Genomic DNA, 25,082 nt, shown 5'->3' on the forward strand with positions numbered 1-25,082 from the left:
CAAAGGGTCACCAAATACCTGCTTCTGACAAGCATCAGTGCACTGTCTGCCAAGCAAAACACTGCCACAACCAAAACCAGAGGCAGACTCTGACAGCTGATCCCAAGGGCATCCGACACTTAGGGTGTGATGTAACATATATTGCTGAACCACTTCTCATTCTGGAACCTCGTACACAAAATACACATTTATTTACATTCACTTCTCAATTTTTATTCTATTTCTCGCATGGTCTTCAAATACAGTTTTACAGGTCTTCTGCTACAGATACTGTTGATCTAAAACAGATTAATGAAAGTGGCATTCCAACCTTAATGAAAATTTATAACCATGAAAGATATGTCAACATATCACTTTACAATTCTAGAATGATGGTATTGGCCTGACATTCCATAGGCTTAGACAATTAACTTCTATAATAATAACAAATTCATAGGAAGAGAAAATGTGGCAACTCCTTAAAAGCCAAGAAATAAGGCCACAAGCATCCTATGCTGTAATGTTATGCATCCAGATAAAATAAGTTGACTCTGGTATCCATGAAGAAACAAAACTCTCCCACCTGGTAAATCAAGGTATCAGCTACTCAACATGCATTCAAAGCTGTATAAAAACTAGTGGCATTCAGCTCTGACTTACACGAAATCCCACAGCACAACCCTGTACCTCTCTCTAAAAATGAAATGACTTTGCTTCAACTTAAATACTTCACTACCGCAAAAAAATCATTCACAGTCTGCAAAGGAGGGGAAAACACACACACACAAAAACCCCAAACAAACAAAACCATAAACAAAACATCCTGCACATGACTGCACCAGAAGGCCAAACGCAGCATCTCCTTTACAGGTTGCAGACAGCATTACTGCAGTCTTAATGTCATTCATTACAGGTTGCATAACAACTTCTATGCAGCTGGAGGCTTTTAAGAGGAACTGAATTTCCTCTGTGCACCACTGAGAAAACCCCAGGAAAATTTAAACAGAAGATATAGATGGCTGATAGCAGCAGGTGAAAGAAACAAAAAGTGCTGCAAGGAGCATACCACCGGGCAATCACCTGTTTGGGACATTGGGACTTCTTTGAAATACCATTTTCATAAATGATGTAATTACCTGACTACCACGTCCCATTCTACATGGTTCCATCCCATAACCAAGCATGTCCATCTTGGGTAAAAAAAATTAAACTTTTGGAACATTTAAAAGTAGGTAACCATTTAAATAATGTGTAAAAATGTGCTTATTGTGGCATTTCTTGTAGAAAAGTTATTTGATACAAATGTGCAGGACTTGAAGACCCTGATTTAATCAAACTAGTATGAACAGGCTTTGAAACATTGCGAGTGTTTCAAGGAAAAATCCCAGCTGTGGGCCAGCTCTCTCCCTCTCACCACCTTGCATGTACAATCCCTTTTGAACATTGCCAAAATTATCAGGTTCAGCAGAGCACCCTGTGAATTGCTGTTTCAGTCCCAGGAGAATGATACACTCAAGCAGCGATAAACTGCTATCTGAAGGAAGGGTCAGTTGGGATCTGCTCCCCTTTCCCAAGATGGTCAGTTCCTAGCCCTGGATATGAGGCACAATAAGAAAGGTTAGTGCTGAGGACAGACTCGTTCTCAACTGTGGTTTTAGGTTATTCAAAAGTGCCATCTTGGACCTATACCATTTCACTTTTGAAAAGAAAAAATTACAAAAACCAGTAAACAAAAAGTTAGTCAGCAAACAGCTAAGTTTATATACACTGAAATTTACAAGTTCATCATTAAGTGACTTCTGCCACAGACCACTGCACGCTTGTCCCTAGCAAAACACAAAGCTTGAATCAATGGTCATTAGAAGTGACAAAGGGTCGTTGCTTTATCAACAAGCGCAAAGGTAGTAAAAAATAGAACTGTAACTACTTATCTTTAAAACTGCTGATTGACACAAGCAATCCCTCCCATTTCTGCAACTTTCAGTTGCACATCTTGCTCTATGACAGGCAAAAAACCCCTGCAACTTTATAGATACTTCTGCCAGAGACCACTTTTCTGTTGACACATGGATGCAGAGAACTGTCGGCAACCACAGCACTGACTGAGAGGGATTCCTCCAAGAAGCTATAGCCCATGCAAGATTCCTTGGCACTTCACACAGGACCAGGAGAGGACAAGGTTTCTCTTTGTTGAAACAGTGTTTTCAGCAGCATAATCCCCTTCCAACAAATTACAGTCTGAATGTGTGATGGGTGATTTTCGCACAGCCCCTTCTACCAAGCTGGCTTATTGCTGGCTTTGTGCAGCTAGACCATATGAAGATCCCCACCACTACCTGCCCAGCTGCTAAGGGTCTACAGTACTGGAACAGTTCACTGTCAAGCATGTCACAGGCTTCTTCCAAGGATAACAACATCCTTTGGAAATCCTTCCATTTTAGCAATTTCAAAACAACCCAGCTTGCTGTAGAATTCCAGGATTCTTTTATCATCTGGTCTCACTTCACAAAAAGCCCCACGGGAGCCTGAAGAAGGAAGAAAGAAACAAAACACTGTAGGAAAAAAGTTACTGTAAAAAGCAGAGACATCAAATATTACTAGAGTTCCCACCTGTTTGAACATTTAAATCAGTGATCCAATTCCCCATGGAGCACAGTGGCTAAAAGAGTCCAGATTTATGTCAACATAGCTGACCATCCCCTAAAGGGACTGTGCACTACAGACATCAGGCTGAAGAAACTCTCTGCACACCTTTCACTGCCCATACAGCCATCCTGGAACTCCAGCACTGGCTCTGAAAACAGCATTACAAGAGGGCCCCAAGCAGTGCAAAGGCACTGTGAGCGCTGGGTGTGCAGCAAGGCAGGCAGTCAAGCACTTCGCCATACTGAAGAGTTTGGTAATGACCCACCAGTGCATGCTGCCACATGTGGAAAAAAACCAGAAAAAGCACTATTACCAAGGCCAGCAGGGAAAATAGAAACGTTTATGCATTGTTCAAGACCCAAAAATGCATGCTCTCATTGCCAAATTGCTCCCTCAGTTCTGCCTACGCAGGATAATGGCTGAAGTAAAGAGCTACCTTAGCAGCAAAAGCCAGCTATCTGAATGCTTTGCTAATTATTTACCCAAATCTAGAGTGTCAGCTGTGGCAGGAATCAAATATCTCAGGCTGACATGCAAATACAGTATGTTCGTATTACCATCCCAAGCTTGCTTTGCATCCTAGAATTGACATGTAGTTAGGAAACAAGGAATTCTGAGTGCAACAAACCTACCATTAGCCTTTAGAGAAGACAGCAGGCAGGCCATCATACTTTTGGCCACACTTGGATCTGTCACTTTTTTGTGGATATCAATCTTTATCAATGACGGGAAGTTGGCAAGGAATGATTCTGGCAATACCTCTTGTTCTTCATGGAAACTTAGCATTATTTTCTGAAAAGGATATAAGAAACAGCTATTTAATCACTATTCAGCTTTACATTTTCATTCATCTTTATCAGGGAAGACTGCTTTGCTCATGGAGGTACTTCTAAACCAGCAGGCTTTTCTGCTGCACCTCTGATGGCCACTTAGCTCTTTACCTGCTGAATTGCTCTCTCCAGATAAAAGGGAGGCTAGAAAAGCTTCTCAGGCTGTCAAAGAAGGCATGCAAAGCTCCTTCTCAGTGACCCACACTTCTAGTTAAAAAACCTAAGCCAACCCATAAAAAGGAATCTGTGCACAAATATTCTTTTTTGTTTCTTTGAATTCTCCATGGGCAGTTTCAGGTTGTTTTGCACCAATTACAGATGCCACATTTCACAAATGGACCTCACAGATTTTCACACCAAAATCAAGTGCTCTTGAATTTGTTTTCCACCCTTAAACTGACATGACTATGGAAAAACGAATATGGCATTTGGTAGTAGCACAGAAGCAATCCTTTATTTTAAAAATGTAATTTTCTCTAGATTAAGATGCTTTACTAATTGATTACTACTAAAGTACACCTAATGGGTGTATTACAGAACACAGCTGTATCTGACTGGCAATGAACAATTTTACTGTCACTTTCTAATACACTGGATACCAGGCTCAAAGTCTTCAGAGAAGTACAAATGCTGACCTTCATGGGAGCTCAAAATGCATGACAAAAAGACCCATTTTGGAAAGAAATTACTTTCGCACATAGTTCTGATATCACAGGTTATACCAACCTCTGCCTCAGACAGCTCCTTGTCACTACTTGGTTTCGTGTATTTTTCTTGCATGAAAGGGATCCAAGACATTTTGCACTTTTTAATGAAGGGAGTCACATCAACCGTTCCCAAAGCATAGCCACATATGCCATCCTCATCCTCTAAGACGAAGCAATAATCCAGGCTGAGGGTGAGCAGACCTCCTACTAACCTTCAAGGAAAAAAGTGTCCAAATTCAGTCAAAAGAAGGTCACTTTGACCCTTCAGGTGTGCTTGAGAAGACTCCAGGGTCAAACAAAGAAGTGACAAAGTTCCTACAAAGCATTAATTAACTGACTGTTCAGCTGTCAAAACTCAACTACAAGCAGCATCTGCACTTCAGGATCCCACAATTTAATTCGATGCACACTGATCTTAACCTTTTGCCCTCAGTTGCTCTGCTGCCATTATTTCCTTGTTCTTCCATCTTCTCCTTTGGGGTATTTTTCATACCAGTTACACATCTTTTCTTAACCGCCTTCCCGTCACTCAGAGCAGACTCTATAAAATTCTACCTAAATTAAACCTCTGAGACAAAAAACCCCCTCTAAGCAGCTAATTTTACAGCTCATATTTAATGGCTTTTTTTAAAAAGCTTCATCTGTCATTGCCTATTCTTTTTAGAAGTTTGTACATCTACTTCAGAAAAAACTTGAGGCACTTGGCTGGCAGACTGTTACTCAAAAACTCAATTATCTTAAGAATTACAATAGGTTGGGAAAAAAGTACAAACCATGAACAAACTATGATATACTTGGATAAAATCTGAAATATGACACTGTCACGTACAGGTTTCATAATACGGAGTTTTCAGATAAGTCTATTTTCTAACAGCTCACAAGAGTACACCAGCACATGAAAAGAGACATAATCATCAATGGCATTTTTAAGAAACAAAACCTGCAATTTCCTGAGGATAAATTTTTATATAGTTATATATATATATATACATATATACCTCAAATGTTCTTACCATTCTTCCCCCACATACTTTTAAGAATTCAAATTAAATACAGTGTCAGAACTTCATCCTTGGGAACTAATGACCTACAGAGGTGGTTCTGAATACATACTTGTCTCCAATTAAATCTGGTAAACTATGGAAGGGTTGATCAGCTCCATCAGCATACATTTCTCTGCAGATCTTATACACAGATGCCTAAGAGGAGAGATAATTTCAACTAATTAGTCACATTCAAAAGCTAACAACTTTGTTTTAGAGTTATGTCTAACAGCTACACTGTAACCTAGAGCTGAGACGCATTTAAGTCACCACAGAGCAAGAGTAATCCATCTATGAGAAAGGATTTGTCTTCCCCCTCACCTCCTTCCCGAAAGTTACTCAAAGTTGCCTTCAAAAATATTGTTGTTAAATTGAATGGCTGGGAAGTAAAGACCCGGGGTCAACCGGCTACAGTTGTAACAGAATAAGATGAATCCATACAAAGATCATCATAGTTGCTACAAAGTCCCTTTATAAAACCTCCAATGTTCACGTACAGCAACTTAACCTCTGGGAAGGACAGACACACCCTGCACCTTAAAAGTCTTTCAGCTGAATCTCAGAGTAAACTTGTATCAGCCACATTTTAAATAAGAAATTTTACACCTTTTTTTTTCTTCTGTTTAACGAAAAGGCTTTGCATTTGACACTTCTCTGTTCTTTCATTAGCAGGGAACTCCTCAGAAGAAATATTGCTTATGACTGCATGCTGAGCTGCATCTCCAGTTGCTAAAGGGGCTTAGAAATATCAATTCCACTGCCTACAAAGGAACACATCAGTTTAGGTACAGTCCTGTACTAAGGTATGGAAAAGGCTGTGTTACAGCTCGTGAGAAAGCACAGGACAAAGCTACCCTAAAAGTGGCAGGTAAAGGAGTCTTCATGTGCCAGCCCTCTGCCTGACTGACTTCAAATTCAGGACTCATTTGAGCTACTGTAAACAACCTGCAAACTCATGTTTCATCTCCATGTACCTACAACTGCACAAGTTCAAGCTGCATTAATCCTTACATTGTTTAAACTGCACCCATAAAGAGTGTTAGCTAACTACTGGTTGATACATCAGTTTCAAGTATTCTCCTTGCTAAACCAATGGGAATGAAACTAAACTGCAGATTTGACCAGAAAAAAAGAGAAAAAGCTGTAATGAATAACAAATAATAAAACATTCCTGATTTTGACGTATCAAACACTCCAAGGCAGATTTGACAACATTTCTCTCAAAATCAGACCAAAAAGCTTATAACTGAACCTAAAATTGTATGAACAGGTAAACCATGCCCAGATTTTACAGCTCCATTTTGAGATGCAGTATCAACTTTCTGTCTACACAGCTCTGCAAGTACCAGCAGGTGCCACAATGATTACTGAGAGAACAGGTATACACCCCCAGCCTCTGAGGTTAATCCACTATATGTCTCGTGCTGCAAGAATTCCTCTACCAGCTGTGAAAAAATTTCACCTGCCTTTCATAAATAGGGAAGGCACTCACAGATTTAAAAAGGAGGAGGTAAGAAGCTGGGAATCAGGATGTGCCTGCACACATACTGTTGCACAGCATGTTGTTGAACCACAGGCAAGTCACTTAACCCGTTTTCCTATGAGCTTGCATTTGTGCTTTGTGCAAGATACCAGGCCATCTGCTTCATTAGGGGAAGAAGTAACCTCTGTTGCCACAACAGGAAGAGCATCACTAACAGCAGCAGTGACAAGTTTCAAAAGCAGTTACCTCATCTTTGGGAAAGTAGGGTCGTATGGTGTACACTTTGGAAGTGGGTGTTAATGGAGGTGGTTGAAAAAAGAGGTCATTTGCACCATCAATAGGCAGCAAACGCTGTGAAAACAAAATACTTAATATGACTGTATGAACAACAAAACCCATCACTCTTGGGTGTGCACTGCAGACTCCCAAATTAACAATTGCTACTTGCAGGCACCCCAGAAGAAGGTGGGGTTGGTATGCTTTACAAATGCAAAGACCTTATTTGAATAGAAAATATCCAATTGGTGTTCTAAAATATGCAATTGAAACAGCACATTAAGAGCCTGTTAATCTTAACTGCTTTAAAATACTTTTTACCAATCATATCTACACTGTCTCTGTATAAGAACACAGAATGCCAGGAGGAAAGGTTTGGTCTGAAGAGGGTTAACTGGCCAGAGGAGACGCTTTATCCCAAAAGCAATGCGCTGATTCAATTTGCTGCGCGCAGAGCACCTGTGAGGGGGGAAAAGTATAGCGCCTGAAAAATCCATGAACAAATCTGAACATGGTATAAACAGCAATTTGAGAATATTTGCCAATTGAATTCCTCGCAACTAAAGCACGTTACAGCAGCATTTAGAGAAGATCCAAAATTTGGATGGCTATCCCTTTTGCTCATGGAATTCCCATTGGCAGACAAGCATGCGCGCATTGTGCAATTGCGGGCGCAGGTAAAAATGCTGTGCGACCTGCAAAGAAACAATGTGAAATGTACAACTAAAGCCGCTGCGCTTCGCATGCGCGTGGGACAGGCAGCATCTCCTTGAGAAATTACTGTAGAAAGGGGAGGAAAATTATTTTAAACCAAGCTGTAAGGCTAATGGGCTTTGGACCAGAAAGCCTTCGGCAGACCAATCCTTCCAGACCTCTGATGTGTAACAAAAGGTTTCTCATAAAACAAAGAAACGTCATTCAGTTGTGAAGTCATATTGATACCTGGAACTCTCCTGCTAGACCACCTCTAAAGGCCCAGGGTTCTTGGTCTCCACTTAAGAACTGTGCTGAAGATTGACTACGACACCCTGTTGAGATCAGATCCAAGCGGAGAATGTTACGAGAAGGGGGATTTCCTGGGTGTCTTACATGTCCAAAAAGCTAACATACACTTGTGGAAAAAGCTCTCTAACTGAGCTAGAAACTGGGGCTTGGGGAAGGGCTGTAATAATGTATGATTTATAAAGATTTTGTGTTTGTGCACTAGCTATAGTAATTTTTATTTTTTGATTATCTATAACAGACAGGTCTAGGAACAGCTGAGGCAATTCAGCTACACACTTCATTCTAGACCAGGAGGCACAAGAATGGTGCCATACACAACTATGCAAACTTTCCAGACATTTTGTACACTTTTTCCCCCCATAATTTGCATTCATTCCACCAATGAAAAGATGACATCTTGTAAGCTGCGTGGCTCAACAGCTACTATAATAAATTTTAAATCAAACAAATGCCATTATCACAGCCCCTTGAAAAAAAAAAGGGGAGCTTTCTGAAGTCACATTTTAGTACTGGTTGTTCCTAATCTTGTCAGAAAACTAGGACTGGCAATATATGCAAATAGTCTGGAACAGTTCAGGCAGCCAGGACAGTTGCATGAAACAGCATTCTTGCCAGAGACTATGCGGAGACTATGCAGATTTACATAATCCAGTTTGTATCCTCACAGTGCTGCTGGCACGTTAAAAGTCTAAGTAGTGTTAACTGGAATTAAATCACAGTTTAACTAGTGTACTCTGTTGGTCATTACTAGCTTTGCTTTTTAGTATCTTGATTTTTTCCCTCCACAAGCAGCTCAATCAGCCACACCAGGCCCACTGCAGTGCTCAGCTTCAGTTTGCACTTGCTTTAGAAAAGAAGTTTCCATCGTCTGATTGACTTTTCACGCTGTTCTGCCAGCAAGGCACTGCAGCCTTCAGCAACTAACACAAGTGACAACTCTGGAGAGGAAAAAAAGTGGTATCTGGAGCGGAGATTTCAATTACCTGCCTTGTTTTCTGACAAGATAAGCAGCGCAAATACTCTTTTCCTTTTGTGGACAGCAATATACCTCCTGTTCAAGTAACAGTCTCAGATCAGTACAGACAAGTATGTTGTGCTAGTCAGAGAGTCCCAAAGTGTGCCAAGTTTGACATTTATGACCGTTTAGGAATACAGGTTAAGTACAAACTACCCTAAGTATGGTAAATTTCAGAAACAATGCAAGCATCAGAATTCGAATTTGGTTTACTGCCACATTTTAGAATTCTCACATAAGAAAATAACCTTCACAAAGAGATTTAGTCAGTTACTTGGAAGACAGCATCTGTCTGTCCTTTGAGACTACAACTTAACTAGCACTTCCAATTATTACAGTAAAGAGCTGTGTGAATGAAGAGCTGTATAAATGAAAAACATAGTTAATGCCTTAGTCGCTGCGCAAATGTGACTTCAGTTCATGCCTGTTGCACATCTAAACTATCTGAGCTGCCTCACAGACAAAACCTTTCCATTTTAATTAATTAATGACGACGCGCTGTGAACATCTGGCGCTGTCCATCCAATAGGAGTAGAAACTTGTGCTGAGGATTCTCCCATCTGTACACAATGGGGAAGAAGACAATAGAAGTCATTAGTAATTCATAGTACTGTAAAGCCACACTAATTTAAGGGACTGAATGCTAGCTGGACTTGGGAGGAGTGGTGAAAAAAGTGAACATCCAGTGGACCATTGAGCACACCATTGTGAAAACTAACTTGTTTGGATTTGTAATGTACTTAATATAATGACTTATTTTATTTGCTCTGTATGTATTTACACTAATGATAAAACACAAGCTGAAGACAAAAATGGCCCCGCTCACAGAAGCACTGTTAGCATAAGAGTATTAAACTGTACCTGTGAAAAATCCTGAATTTTTCAACTATCTAATACTAGTGTGAGTACTGGAAGAGAACAGTGTAAAAGTTAACAGAGTTCATATTTAGAGCTGGCTTCTACTGTGAACTATTCCAAATATTTGATGCAATTAGAGACTTGAACCCAACTTTACAGGACTTTAAAAACTGAAAACAACCTCAGATGAAATCATTAGGCAGTTTGATAATTCTGAAATTTTCAGAATTCAGTCTTAAATTGGGCCCTCAACATTTAGAGATTAGAAGAATCGCTGTTCTCTTTACAGAGCTTTCACTTGGAGTTTTAAGCAATTAAGCTATCAAGAAGAGAGCATTCTGTCAAGCTAAAGTCAACACACAACAAGAATAGTGAAGTTGGGGGAGTTGTGTTACATTTAAAAACACACAAATTAAAGGTTTCAAACAGCATGAGGTTGTTTGAGAAATGTTAACATACTACAATGCTGCTGAGTTCTGTTCCCAGGCTAGTTTTCTTCTCTGTACTTTGTAGAAGGCAGTCTTAAAGGCTCTCTTCTTTTCTCAACTTCTTTTTTGTAACTGTACATAACAGGATCAGATATTTAACGAGCACAAAAGAGGAAGTTGTAGGGCATGGACCAACGTCATGATTTAGCAGGACTTCTCTGTCTCTGTTTAAACCTGCCAGTGTTTAAGAATATAATTTGAAGACAATTCAAACACTAGGACTAGACCAAGGTTGTGTAATGGTTAACCACTGTGAAGTTTGTGACAGCTACAGAAAGTGTGACTTGAGACCATCGGCTTTGCTGTCTGCTGTGTATGTCAAGCAACTCCACAGCATATTCCTTACAGTTGGATTGAAACCTGAAAGTGAAATGAGGTCACTAGAATTACCCAGGCCATGCTGGTGCTATCTGGCAACTTAGGATCCCCCAAAAATCTTTCAGGAAAAAAATACAGCAAAACAAAAGAAACAAACAAGAAAGTCCCACACATGGGGGAAAAAAAGATCTAAAAAACTGTTTCAAGATCATTTCAAGTCTCAGACTAAATCTGTCTAGAGAGCTCCACAATTTCCACCCATTATTAAAAAAAAAATCAGTAATTTGGGAAACGTTTAAAGGAAATTACTTTGCACCAGAATAGCCTTATGCTAAAGCTCGCATGCGCACAGGGCTGGGAGGATCAGCTTCCTCATGGCCAGGCCCACAAAGGTCTGTTGAAGACAGCAATAATGTTATCCAGACAGAGCAAACAGCAGATGGCTGATGCGGTCACATTTCGTAGTATCATTTCCAATCGTACAGCGGGGTATCCAAGGAGTTACATGGCATAGTCCAGTGTGCATTCAGTCAAGAGTAAGTTAAAGTCAACACTTACGTGTCAGACGAGATTCATTAGCCCAAGAAGAAAATCAAGGTTTCCAATCTAAACCAGCCGGCAGACTTCACTTATAAAAGCAAAGCAAACGCACTGCAAGCATTGCTTCAAATAGTGAGACAGGAAAACCTTTAAAACAGGGTCACAACAGACCCCATTCAAGAAAACACATTTGCATAGTACTTAAGTTTTCCCCGTGGGCTAATTAAAAACACATGAAAAATACACTATCTGGGATTATAATGGCTCCCAATGCACCTACCTAACCACTGCACAAAAGATTTCACCATTGACATAATACTCTTGATATCCCAGACGTAGGAGTACATGTCATAAAGGATTGTCCTGTTGGCACAATTGGAGAGGCGAGTGAACATCCCCATCACCAAGCTGCACATCTCTTCAAACTTGGCTGCTCGGTTACGCCATTCTTCTATCTATGAAAAAGATCCACAAGATCAAACACAGGCTTCTACAGAGGAGAGGTAATCTAAATATGAAGGAAGACTAAATAACTCATTACTTCATTTTACCAGCATGGACTACCACACCACACATGACTCACAGATATCCTCCAAGGCTGTTAGAAGTGAGGCCAGTACAGGAAATACTGGTCAAATGCAGACACCTGATTGCTTTCACAGCTACATGGCATTACAGACTTAAAACAGTAGATTCCACTGGAGGAATAAGAATGACTGTGACCTGTGGCTGGTTATACACTACCCTCCAGGTCCTAGAAAGTAGAATACCAGCCTCTGTTACAGACAACAGACAAAATAGCTCAATATTTTGATTTAAGAAGGACAGAAACAAGATTCGCACTCACTTTTTCAGCATCCTTTCCTTTGCAATTAACGCTGACAACACTGCTATTTGCTCTGAGCCACTGGAATTCCCTCAGCATCTGTGCACCTTTGGGCCCATGTTCATAAGGAAGGTAAAACAAGTCAGCAAGAAGCTGCAAGTCCTCTAAAGTCACTGGTTCTACCGTGTAAAGAGGCTTTTCATTTGGCCCAGGCACAAAATGTTCTTTGTTAATCTGCTCATCAGTCTGCATAGGTGCAATGTCGCTACCAGAGTCTTCCTGCATAGACATCTCTGGAGATTTTGACTCAACTATACTCTCCTTATCCGTATCCATCGGCTTCAGCTCCTCTGTCATCTTGGCTTCAGCAATATCTGCCAGTATCTGGTTAGCATTCTTGTCTGCGTCATCTTGTTTTTCCACCACCATATCCATTGGTTCCTCATCAGATTGCTTCTTCTCCTCCTCCTTGACCAAGGCTGGTGACTCGCTGCTCAGCGCTGCACCCTGACTCATGATGGGTTCCTGGTACACCGTGGTAACCACTGTTGCTGCATTTAAAGAGGATGGTGCCACCAGTGGCCCTACATCCCCTCCAGAGGTTTTAGCACCACTGTGGGCCACTTGCCTACCTGAGAATAAGAAGAAGCAAGTTTAGAGTTTTCAGCATCTGCCAACTAACATTCAAGTCAGCAACTTCTGCAAATCACGGAGGATTTTATTACCATGGCATCCAATCAGCACAGCTTCCTTTCGGTGCTTTCCCTGTTCACTTCCATCACTGTATTCTAACTACTGGGTTTGGTTTTTGCAAGTTTCCCTCCCACATAACTGATAAGCAAAGATAGGATAGGGGAAAAGTTAGGAAAATGAATTAATAATATTAATTATGTGCTGCCAGTGGCATTTCTGACTATGCCATCAGAATTAAAAAACTCAAAATCAACATTTTTCCCTCTGGATTAACTGACTTGTTAAAGTTGCCTTTGGATATAAAAGACACTTCAAAATAAACGGACTGATGTTTAAATGTTTCAAAAATGTTTTTAACCTAGGGAAAACTGAATTCAAAATCTGACTGGACACAGTCTTGGACAACCTGTTCTAACTCACCCTGCTGCTTGAGCAAGGTGGTTAAACTCAAGACAGATCTCAAGGTTAGATCTCAGGAGGTACCTTCCAACTTAAACTGTTCTGTGAAAACGGAGGAAGATGACACCTTAACTACTACTCCTCACCCAATGTTTCTGCTGCAATTCACTTCTAGAAAGATACAAAACTCTACAGCAATTCAAAAGGATAAATGCCCAAGAGCAGAATTGGGAGACAGGCTCTTCCATTCCACTCTGACCAGATGAAACCCACATTCGAGCAAAACATATTTTACCTCAGATCTCAAGCTCCCATTGCTACAAGAAAGGTGTACAAAATGCTGGAAGGAACCCAGCTGGTTTCTGTAGACAGAAACGCAGCAAAAAAACTATCATAAAACAATTTTAAGAATATGAACTCTTCAGGACCAGAATTAGTGTTGATAATAATCTAAAACTGACTCCAAAAAACCACTATACTTCCTAATCTCTCAGGTTCCACAGAAGTCTAGTAACAACTGGGACTAGCAAGATCCAGATTCCTGTCTTGTATCAGAAATGCCAAAGGATCATGCATCAAGGTTTCTTCTGTTGATCAGTCAGAGCACTACAGGCACACTGCAGATCAAGCACTTTTACTTTTTTTATTAAGGATTCCCCAATTACTAAGGCAGAAAATATTTGCAGCTGAAAAGTATATGAATTACCAGGATCTATAAAATATTTTTAATTTAAATGTGAGTACTGAAACACTAACCCTGATTTTCTACCAACCCCACAAAGATACTGAATCATACTCACTGCTGTATTGCTGAGGTACCCCAAATTCCTGCAACCATTCAGTTAAGGCCAACTTCAGGGCCATCTGTGGGCTGTAGAGAACATCTGTTTCAATATCTTCATCGCTCCCCTCATTTTCCAGCTTAATCTGGATCGAAACTGTACTGTCTTCAGTATCAGCTAGAGACAAAATTTTAAAAAGTTATCATGAAAGTTTAATTTAAAATAATAAAAAGTTGTGTCAGACAAAGTATTCAATAACTCTCTGACAGGCTTTCTTCACAAAGCACAAATTATTAGACAGAATGGAAAGCTACAGTGACCATCAATGTCAACACAGACACAGTGTGCTGAAACCAGACACTCCGGCATTCAGGGTTTCTTTTGGTGTGAACTGCTTCTATTCCAATGACATCATATCCACGGACACATGTCAAATTTGGGAATTAAAATGCCTTGCTGAGAGTGTTAATTATACAACCACATAGGTATCCCTCAAGACTAAGAAACATGTGCTACATTATGTCCCAGGAAGTCAATAAAGCAAGCTTGATGCTCATTACTTTTCAGGCAACTGACATTTACTTATGGTTAGATGATCGTTAAGAACAAGTTGGTGAGGAAAGGACAGAATCATGAAAACCTCGTGTGATCCATACTTGGTTAAGCACAGATCCAGCAAACACTTCTGCACACTTACTCATCACCACATCTTTTCTCACTCCATTCATGTTAGACTTGTACCAGGTGGCAAGTGTGTGAATGGCAACATAATTGGCTTCAAATTCACAGTTTGGATTGGTCAGAACTCCCTTTAGCCGAGGGATGAGCTCAGTTGATCGACCCTTGTAAGGCCCAAGAAAAAGCCTCTTTTGATCATAATCATTAGCATGAATGTTATCCCAGATAACTGGTGCTCTCCTGATGATCTTAGAAACTTCTTCAATGGACTCTACCGGAATGTCTTTGGATACAACTTTCGGACCTAAGAGGGAAACAGGATAATCAGACGGGTTTGCATATACTTGAAGATTCAATCCCCAAGTAGCTGGACAGTTTATTTTGTTAAATACTTATGAGAAACTTTTTAACATCAGCAGTGAATTAAAAGAAACAAGTCATCAAACCAAACAATGTTTACCTGTCCATAACACCTCAATGCCAGGGAGCAGCTTTTCTCCTACAGTCCGTAAATACGGTGATTGGGCAACATTTGGATAGCAGAAAGTTCCACAATACTCTGCACAGGAAAAGAGACCATCACTGTTGTCAGAAGGATGCACATGTGTGACAACATACCCAACTGTCCCACAAACACACTGAGAGAATACCATTCGAAATTATAAATATCTATAAAATTAATCAGGTAAGGCCCAAAAGTCTAAAGTATAAATAAAAGGGACATCATGAATGATAATTAGCATAAAGATCAGAAACAAAGAGTAGTGAATTTATTTAAAATTGCTCAAATGTCAAAAGTGGGAAAAACTCTTGAAGTCCATAAACAGAAGGCCAGATTACAGCCGACAATATGCAAAAGAACTAGAAAACCCGATATAAAGTGCAAATACCTAAAAATATTAGCACTAGAACTTATGTCTCTTTAAAGTTAAGAGTGCAGGTCTGCAAATGGACCAAACTACCACAGTGTAAGGGGATAAACTAATTAACAACATTGTTACTGAACTGAATCTTCCTTGCAACCATCCACACCTCTCAACATAGTGATTTTCTCCCCCATGTCTGGCAGATATTAGAGGAAGTTTGCAATTCAACATGCAATGACTGGACCCAAGAGCAGATCATTTTTTAATAAATAAAGCAACTCAGTGACTACTCAAGTGTGTAATCTTACTAAAAATAGGAATCAGTGACAGCACTGAGCACAGACTGTACCTCTACTTCAAGAGAATTCTAAGAAACTAACAGCTAGCCAATTCAAGAGGCCGAAAGATTTTGGTGTAAGTAAAAAAAAACAAAAAACAAACAACAAAACCACTTCTTTTAACCTAATTCTCAGTTCAAACCTCTTGAATGACTCTTATCAAGCTGCCTTCTTTGTTTGGCATTAGACTTTTCACAAATGTGTAATTTGGCAAAAACTTTGCATATATTTGAATAATCAAACCTTTCTTTAGAAGTCAATTTCTTCAACCAACCCCAAAATACTCCTTAGGGCAGTTATTACACACCAAACCAGCTTTTCAGCCAGTAAGATAAGTCTCCCTCCTGAGGCTGAATCAAATGATTCCTCTCATTTTACCTGTAGGACAGAAAAGGAATGTGTCTGGTTCTCCTAGGTATTGATAAATTTCATTTGTGATGGAGACTTGTGCATGAGCAAAAGAACTGAAAACTTCTTTGTCTGCCGCACACATGTTGTGATCAATATCATCAAACAGCAGCGCAAAAGATCTGCAGCCAAACTGGGAAACCTAAAACAAGAGACAAGAGCAAAAGCTTTAATTTGCTAAATTACTTTCATTCTTTTGAAATCAAACTCTAAGATTTTTCAATGCAATCTATCCTAAAGGCAAAGCTACAGAAATGCTGGTGAGAAGGTGGGGGAGGCAAGAAATACTTTGGTTTCTATTTGTAATGAATGCCTGTCTCTGACCCACAGCTCTGCTGCTTTCAGAGATTAGACCCCTAAAGAAAGATCTGCAATCTGTTCCAGTTTTAACAACCCAAAGCTGATCTTGCAGAACAGACAGCTGGGAAAAAAGCTAATTCTGTAATAGCTCTTGGACAGAGGAACAGAGTCAATTAAGGGAATAAAGAAGATGTGCATGTCAGGCCTGCCTGCAAAGGCGTTTACTGTGGGCAAGAGTTCTTGCTTTAGCAGTGCATCTTGGCTTCAAGACTCCAAAATACTCTGAGGACAAAAACAGCCTTCAGAATCCAATGTTAGATGAGGCATTTTTATAATCTAGGTGATTCCTGGCCATTTCTGCAATGCAAGCCAAACACATCCATCGGAATTGCTCAGAGGCACCAAAACACTAATGCTGAAAAGGCTCAAGGAGCTGGTGAAAAGCTGCAAGAGTGAGCAGGTCCTGGAGTTTCCAAATCAAGTGCTGATTGTGTCACGCTTACCTGGTCCAGCTTACGTTTCAGTGTGGATACCTCTTTAGGATTGGAGAAAGTGATGTCAAGTCCAGGTGAGATTGCATAGATGAACTCTATTTCATGTTCTCGTGCAGCTGATATTAGAGTCATTAGCTGCTCTGGAAATCAAATTGAAATATTTCAGAGGGATTCAACAATTAAAAAAATTCTCAGAGATCATTTTAAGGAAATTATGAAGTTCAGATGTCTCTTATACCATAATTTTTTTAAAAATTGCTGTAATTTCTTGAAACTAACACAGCAAGGAGCACCAAATTATTTGGTTATTACTTGATTATTGTCAACAGTTCTAGAATTATTACTTATTTTTTCCACAGATTTCACACACAATTCAGTGCAGTAATATCAGCTTGTATGACAGTGGTTCACATACCACTCATATGACTGAAGCTTGGGGCACATGAAAGACATGGGGTTTAACATCACCATGCAGAGGTAGTTGCTTTAAGAAACAAACTGGAAATTTCATCTTCAGTACAAGGAATAAGGAGAATTATTTTTAGAATACTTAACAATCTTTGCCGTTACTGGCAATTACGTTGCAGTATCCTTCACAGTGTATTTCTACAATGATACAAAGTAGCCTCCAAGAAGGATTGTCCAATTTCAAGAGAGTATAATTTTTTTCCCTCCAGCCAAGGTAAAATACAATCCCCTCTGTCTAAAAAAACACCAGAGATCCCATAAATGCCAGAGGTGGATAAAAAGCCTCACACCAGCATGAACAGGTCTTTTATGTTCTGACTAACTAGTCAAGAGCTGTTTTTCTAACAGGTCCTTTCTTCATTGAGACAAAGATTTCATGAATGACATAAAAGGACACACTATTTGCTTAATCTTTTTCTTCTTAATCAAATTTCTACTTCAAATATGGTGCAGACATTCAAGAGTCAGAGAAACAGTTTCCCTTGAAAAAAGCAAATCCTGTAAGACAAAGCCTTAAAGCAGTTTGAGAAATCATCTGCAGTTATAGTTCAAAGAAGTAAATCCATGCTTGTTCCAAAGCTCCAATAAACACACCTGCAGGGTATTAAGAAGACACCTCCAGTCACCTTTGGGAATGGCTACTGTGATTATACACACACAAGAATACATAGCAATAACCAATTAATTCTAAAGTCTCTTTACAGAAAACACAGAGGAGAAATAAAGGCAATTACCTGCTTCCTCCACAGAGTACATTTCTCGCCAAAACATCCTGTGCTTGTAGTCATCCTTTGGAGCATAGAGGTAGGTATTCAGTCCCCACTTCTGAAGCCTGCAAACAGGAAAAAAGCCTTCAAACAGCCAATAAATCCAGGAATTCCATGTTTTACTTCATCTTATTCTTTTACTTGATCTAATTTATTTTTCCTTTATTGGACACTGTTATACTGTTCAGTCACAATAACTTTAAGCACAAATTATATTGGATAAATTCAGTTTATGCAAGAGGAAAAGGTGAATATGAGTCCCCAAGCTGTTAGGCAAAAAGTTTCTCTAGGTTAGAAAAATAATTCTTTTCAGGCTTAAGTGGAAGATTATGATTACATCGCAATGGAATGTGTTGCAGTAAGAGGAAGCATGACTTGCCTTCTAAAAAGTTCTTTCCTCTGCTCCATCACCCAAGGTCTTCCATAAAACCCTATGGGAAACAAGATTAAAATTACCCAGTTAGATTGTGCCAGCTCCATGAAACTCTTCTGCTACATTCACTGAAAAGCTTCTCAAAGCAGAAAGGAAAAAAAATAGTTATCATTAGGGAAGAGTAATAACCTAAACGGATCTAAATTTAAAATGCAATTATAACTTGTTTCATTTCTTATGATCTAAGGTCTTACTTATAGTTTAGGCCACTGAAACAATTAATTTTCAGAATACAAACTGTGTTCCTGAGCGCATGCCCTTGACAAGGCAAGTCAGCATTATTACAGACACAGATTGAACAGTCATAACCTAATTAAACTATCACTCCAGACACTTACAAAACAGATTTAATTGCAAGGTGAACGCTGAAGACACTTGAAAATATTTACCAGCTCAAAAATGCTTAACTGGTGGTACAGATTAGAATTTCTATACACAGAGTATATAAATACATACTGGGGGAGATGCTGTGTAACTAAAAAAATATGTGCAAATGACTCAACAAAATGCTTAGGATTTCATTCCTTTTATTCAGTTTAATAGGCTCCCTGTCAAAACTAACTTGCAAGCTGGTATCTTACTTTATAGTTCCCACATTTTACAAGCTAATGCCATGTCTGTGAAAAACTATATATAAAAACATCTACACAAGTGATTTTAGAATAGATTGTACTGAAATCTTGGAATTCCATGGAAATTGTATCTACTTCTGGTTTTAAATCTAATCCTCCCATTCCAAAAACAATTTAAAAAGCACTCTCAGTGCACCCTGTCAAGCCAACTCACTCAGACCTATGTGCAAATAGTTCAACCACAAGTGGGCACCTCAAAACAAAGCTGCAGCTTGGCAGTCCTTGCGAAGACCAGAGACTAAAATAACAGGAAATTTAATAAGCTCTTATTTTCAAACAGCATGGCCACTCAGGGGGGAATGATGCTTCTAATACACACAGCTCACAAGTTCCCACAGAACAGCAGTTCAAAAAGTAGCAGTTCAAAAAGTAGAAGGTATCTTCATTTCCAGAGCTATTCACTGCTATAAATCTGTAAATATTTGGTCTCACTGAGGTAAAAAAACTCCTCCCATGACATTTCCAAACTCTAAACTGATGCCACTGAAGCATTTTCTACATATTAACAAGTATTTCAGTTATGTTAGGTGTACAGTGCTCTTTTAAGCAGTTTAAAGCAGGCTCAAGTTTTAAGAATTAGTCTCTCACAGAGAAAGCTCAGACTGCCTGGCACCACAACGTGGCAAAGCTGAGCAATTACTGCCCCTCACAACGGCCCAGTGGCAAACAGAGTTAACCAGGGAACAAACTGTGAGGCATGAAAACCTCCAGGTTTATTTAACCCAGACTGCATTTCTCATTTTCACCACACTTCCCTAATTCTGACTGAAGTTGCCCTGAAGAAGCTCAAGAACCCACAACAGGAAGGAAAATCCATGAGGCCTGATGAACACCACCTCTGTCTCATAACTTGTTCAGGACACTTTTGTTTTACATGCACTTCTGTTCAGAACCCCAAGCCTGAAGCACAGCAGGGCCTACTATAACAAAAGGAAAATCAGCTAACAAAAACTAATTAAATAAGGCTGAAGAGAACAGGCTAATCTGAAGTCATACTTTTCCATCTGTCACCACATTTCTTAGGTTACTACTGTCACCAGCTGATGATGACTCTTGGATCTTCTGTCCAACTGGAAATCGACCTGGTTTTGTTTGACTGCCCCAGGAAGGCGTGTCAGGTCAAAACAAAGTCAGCAGATCATGCCAAATACCTCAGCCCAGTTACCACACTCTCCAGCACTAAAAGCAAGGACATCCTACAGGCAAAGCACCAAAGCTTTGCATTCAGGAATCTCTTAGATCTTATTACTCTGCAAAACAGTGAATTTGGTATGTCATAAGCTCTTCACAGCCTCAGAGCGCACACCCAGTATTTGGCCAATTCCCCTCTGTCTTTTCTACAAAAGATCCAAGTCTTCCATCTCATTGCTTTAATCTTGCCATACCTCTAGTCTGTGCTAACCACTGCCCTACGTTTTAAGTATTTACCTACACTCCTGAAGTTAATTCCTGTTTTCTCTTAACCCTATAATTCCCTTGAGTCACTAATGACACAGATGTTTTCACTCACTACCATTTACCTCATTCACCACAAGTTTGCTTTTCTGTTGCTCCTGGGTTTTTCCTTGTTTGTTTTTTTTAACACTCCCCTACACTTATTATTGTTAGACTGGTAACTCCTGAGCAGTGTTTGATGGCTGCATTGGGCAAAGGCCATTTTCTTACTTTATTTTATGCACAGTATCCTCAAGAACACCTGCAGCAAAACACACACTGAGGCAACTAACAGTGTAACCAACACAAAAATTCCTATGGTACACTCAGTAGTTCCAACATAAACCTGGATGTACAGGTGATCCGTGGTCCAGGTGTGTCAGCAAGAACATGAGAAAGCTGTTACACTGTGCTTCCCTTCACTGTTATCTGTCTCCAAAGCTTTCAGTTTAGCATCAATCTTCACAAAATTTTAAGCTATTAACAAAGACATCTTTCTCCCTGCTGACTGTATTTAAGCCCTAGTAAGTGCTAAGAAATAAAGGCCTAACTAGGCCTAATGCACCTTACACAGTGACACTTGAAAAGTCAAACAGTCTTTTCTTTTTAAGATACAAACAAAAGACATTCTGCAAAGCAGTGCAGATACCGACTTTGATAAACTGCCCATTTCCCTCTCCATTCCAGCCCTTAATCATTTTGCTCTTCTACTGGAAAAGCATTATAGGTAGAGAATAACAGTTCACAGGAATTAGAAAAATTTCGAACCAACTATTACACTGGGCATAAACCATTATTCTTGCTGGCTTTCAACCACCTACCTTAACTGACCTCTCACAAATGCAGCCAAATTCTGTCGTTACTGAGAAATTCAAAAAGAGTCACTTTGTTTTGCAGCTTCAGCAACAATTTAAACCTTTTAGTGATGCAACTACGTCAAAAGAGAGAGAACTGTTCGACAGCGCAATTAAGATGATAAGGTACAACACCCTAGAGAGCAAGTAACCTTTAATGTTATTTACTGAGCAGATGCCTATGGAATCACTTATTCCCTACCCAGGAAACTGAATCTGAGTCTCTGGCGCGCAGAAAGCGCCCGTACAGGCGGGATAATCGTGCGGAAGCTGTTCCCCCTCCCACCGGCTCTGGACACGTACCACAGGCAAGGCACAGCACTGCGCGCTGGGGTGCCGGGCCCGCGCTCGCCCCGCCGCGCAGCTGCCATCACAAGGCGCTCCCTGCTCCAGCACAAGCCCCGGGGGCAGAAGCCCCGCCCGGGAGCCGCGCCTCCTCCCCGGCCTGGCGGAGTCCCGGCCAAGACCTGCGCGGCACCACCCGCCGAGCGGGCCCCTCCGGGCGGGGGAGGAGACGGGCCCGGCAGCGCCAGCTGGGACCAGCCCCCCCCCGGCCTCCCGCGGATACCGAGACCCCCCGTCCTCCCACAGCGCCCCTCTCCCAAGGGACACCCCCTCCGATTGCTCCCACCTTCGACGACGCCGCAGAGGAAGCGGCGGGAGCCCAGCGCGGTCTCCGTCTCGGTGTCGGTCTCCTCACCCCCCGGGACCGGCCCCGCGGCGGCGCCCGGCGGCTCTAAGGGGGCTCCGGGCACCCCGGCCGGGTTGGGGCTGCCCTGCGGCTCCTCCAGCGCCGCCTGCCCCTCCTTCTGCACCATCCTGCCGCCCGCCGCCAGCGCCGCCGCTCGCCGGGCCGAGCCGAGCCGGATCCCCGCCGTGCCCGCTCCGCAGCCCCTTTGTCTCCGCCGCCCCGGGGCCGCCGCCGCTTCCTGTTTACGGGGTGCTGCGCCTGCGCCGGGAACCGGCCCCAACCGGTCTGCGCCGCTCCGCCCGCAGCCGCCGCGCTCCGAGGAACGGCCGCGAGGGCCGGGGCAGCGCCTGGCTCTGCGGGGAAGGAGGGAGGGCGCGGGCGGCCGGGCCGGCGCCGCCGGAGCAGGAACAAGGGCTGGGGCGCGGGAGCCTCCTCAGGGAATGGGGCGGGCGGGCGGCGCGCGCGCTCTGCGCAGGCGCGGGGCGCGGGAGGGCCCGCACTGCGCGTGCTCGCGGGAGGGGCGAGGCCGTGGCGGCCGCAGGGCGCCTGCGCGGGAAGGCCGCGCGCACCTGCTACGCACGCGCGAGGGGCCGCAGGGACCGAAGGGGGAGGCGGTGGCGGGGCCGTCGCGCGTGCGCGGTGCGGTTTGTGTAGGGAAGCGGCGCCGCGGTGGGGAGCGGTGTTTACTTGGACTGTGCGCATGCGCCGTGGCAGCTCCCCCGAGCCGCGCCCCGCCCGCCGCGGCGGAGGCCCCAGAGCTGCCTCTGACCCCGCAGCACGGCCCGCACGGGTTACCCTTGGAGCTGTTCTCCTGCCCAGAGGGGGCTGTGAGGATGCCGAAGGATGGGAGACAAAGATGGGGTGATCTCAGTAAATCAGAGCGGCGGCCTAAGGTCAGGTGGCGTCTCTCCAGGGAGAGGCCCCAGCGGCGCGGGAGCACAGTCGGACCCAGCGCTGAGGAGTTACCGCCCTGTGTGGCTGTGGGGAGAGGCCAGCAGGGTCATCCCTCCACCCCTGCCGACACTGGGGAGGCTGCGGCACGTACCAGCCAACAGGAAACCAGTGAGCAAAGAGCTGCTGAAAACCCTAGCTTGTGTCCTCCTCACATCATGGCAGGCACATCACATTTCAGCCACGTGTGAACTGATGGACGTTCTGGCGTGACAAGACACGCAAGCCAGCCGTGTTTCTGTCTCCATCTGTGCCTGTGCTAAGGAAGCTGCAGCAGAGCCCCTTGTCAAGAAGCATCTCTAGTTACCACCACGTTTGAGCTAAAACTTTCAAAGAGCAAAAACAGAAATTGTACTGCTACCCTAAATAATAACTAGCTAAATTGTGTTGATACACAAGACTTTACAGAGGGGTTAGAGAGGAGGAACAGAATTTGTGTGGAAAACACACAGGACTCTCATACCACCCTATCCAGAGCTGGGCAGTGACTGCAGGGTCAGAAAGGACCCTGCAGTCCATCATTCTTACAGCTTTGATCATGACAAAATATCTTGTGGTAACAATTCTCCCAGTGTTGGGATCTCATCCTTTTACAAAATGCTTATGTTTCTAGGCAGTACTGAGGATGCTAGAGTGAATCACTGCCCCAGGCTGCATCAGCTGCCTCATCCAGTTGCTCAACTGTTTCCCCACATAGCTACTGTTAATTTTTTTTCCTCTGAAAGCTGAGAAAAAGGTGGCTGGAAACAATACAAGGCTGCCCTTTTCCAAGGACCTATCAACTCTTATTTCCATTCTTGTCATAAACCCACTGACTTTGCTGTTGCCCTTAAGTGCCACACCCTCCTGACAAGGAACATCCAAGCCCTGGCTCACCCCTAGTCACCTCAGCCCCTTTTCTGCCCTTCACCCCAGGGAGAGGGACCCAAGGGATTCCGTTAGTGGCTCACAGCATCCCTGTGCCACGAGAGGGCACATCAAGCCCTTGGCTGTCATTGCCCAAAATAGCAACCAGCCAAACAGAGCTCAGGGAACAGGATATACTGGGAAAAGTGGGTTAGAGGGGAAGATGTGCTCGGGCCCATTCATACTGCCATACACAGACCCGGGTGATGGCCAGTGGCTCAGAAAGTCCCTGGCGAGTCAGAAGCTTTGGAAAGAGTAAACATGCCAAATTCCAAGTGCTATGATGGTAATTCCCTCCATGGCCAGAGCCCATCCTTTTAGGTGTTTGGGTCTCCAGGCAGTTCATTGCATTGAGCTTTCAGTTCCTGGCCCACAGATTGTGTGATGCTGGAGGGTTTCATATCCCACATTACCCTGTTGTTCTGCTGATTTCTTTCTTACATGCTTGTTTTTTCCTCTTTGTTTTGCTTTATTTTTTCCAGTTCTCAAGGCTGCACTTTTCTAATGATCAGTGATTGGCCATTAGTTCATGTTGCTAAGAAAAACCACTCCCCAGTCCATTCCATAGCTGCCTCTTCAAGGTGGTAGGTGACCATCTTCCTGTCAGCTCAGCCTTAAATGGCACATCCTGACCTGGTCCCAAGCTCAGGTTCACTCTGCAGCATCTCATGACAAACTGAAAACACACTTGACAGCCCCACTCCTGAGACCCGACACACTGATAGAAGAGCTTTTTAGCCTAAACACATACAACCTCTTAGCAGGGAAAAGTCTGTATTCACAGGACCCATCAACAGCATGACCAGGCTCAGTCTGCACCCTGTCCCCTATGCAACCTCCCAGAGCACTCATGCAGACAACCCTGCAGCCACAGCACCCCAAAAAACTGCCACCCTCTGCAGAGACCCTCAGTCCCTCATTTCCCTTTCCCCCCCACCCAGGCAGCTGACAGATGCAAAAACGTAACAGTGGTG

At 42.5% G+C, this 25,082-nt stretch overlaps 1 protein-coding gene across 1 annotated transcript; it reads right to left on the reverse strand.

The window, feature by feature from the left end:
• Positions 1-168: 168 nt before the first annotated feature.
• On the reverse strand, positions 169-22,715 carry OGA (O-GlcNAcase). The gene is made up of 16 exons (XM_071564467.1): positions 22,192-22,715; positions 18,587-18,638; positions 18,175-18,272; positions 16,982-17,112; positions 16,149-16,320; positions 15,027-15,125; positions 14,586-14,870; positions 13,907-14,065; positions 12,036-12,646; positions 11,469-11,643; positions 7,907-7,992; positions 6,935-7,039; positions 5,276-5,361; positions 4,182-4,374; positions 3,258-3,417; positions 169-2,504 (listed from the first exon to the last, which is right to left on the reverse strand). The coding sequence occupies exons 1-16, from the start codon at positions 22,376-22,378 to the stop codon at positions 2,368-2,370; spliced, it is 2,736 nt and encodes a 911-aa protein (XP_071420568.1). The 5' UTR covers positions 22,379-22,715; the 3' UTR covers positions 169-2,367.
• Positions 22,716-25,082: the final 2,367 nt, after the last annotated feature.

Source organism: Pithys albifrons, chromosome 9, assembly GCF_047495875.1.
Source record: "Pithys albifrons albifrons isolate INPA30051 chromosome 9, PitAlb_v1, whole genome shotgun sequence".
NCBI lineage: Eukaryota > Metazoa > Chordata > Aves > Passeriformes > Thamnophilidae > Pithys > Pithys albifrons.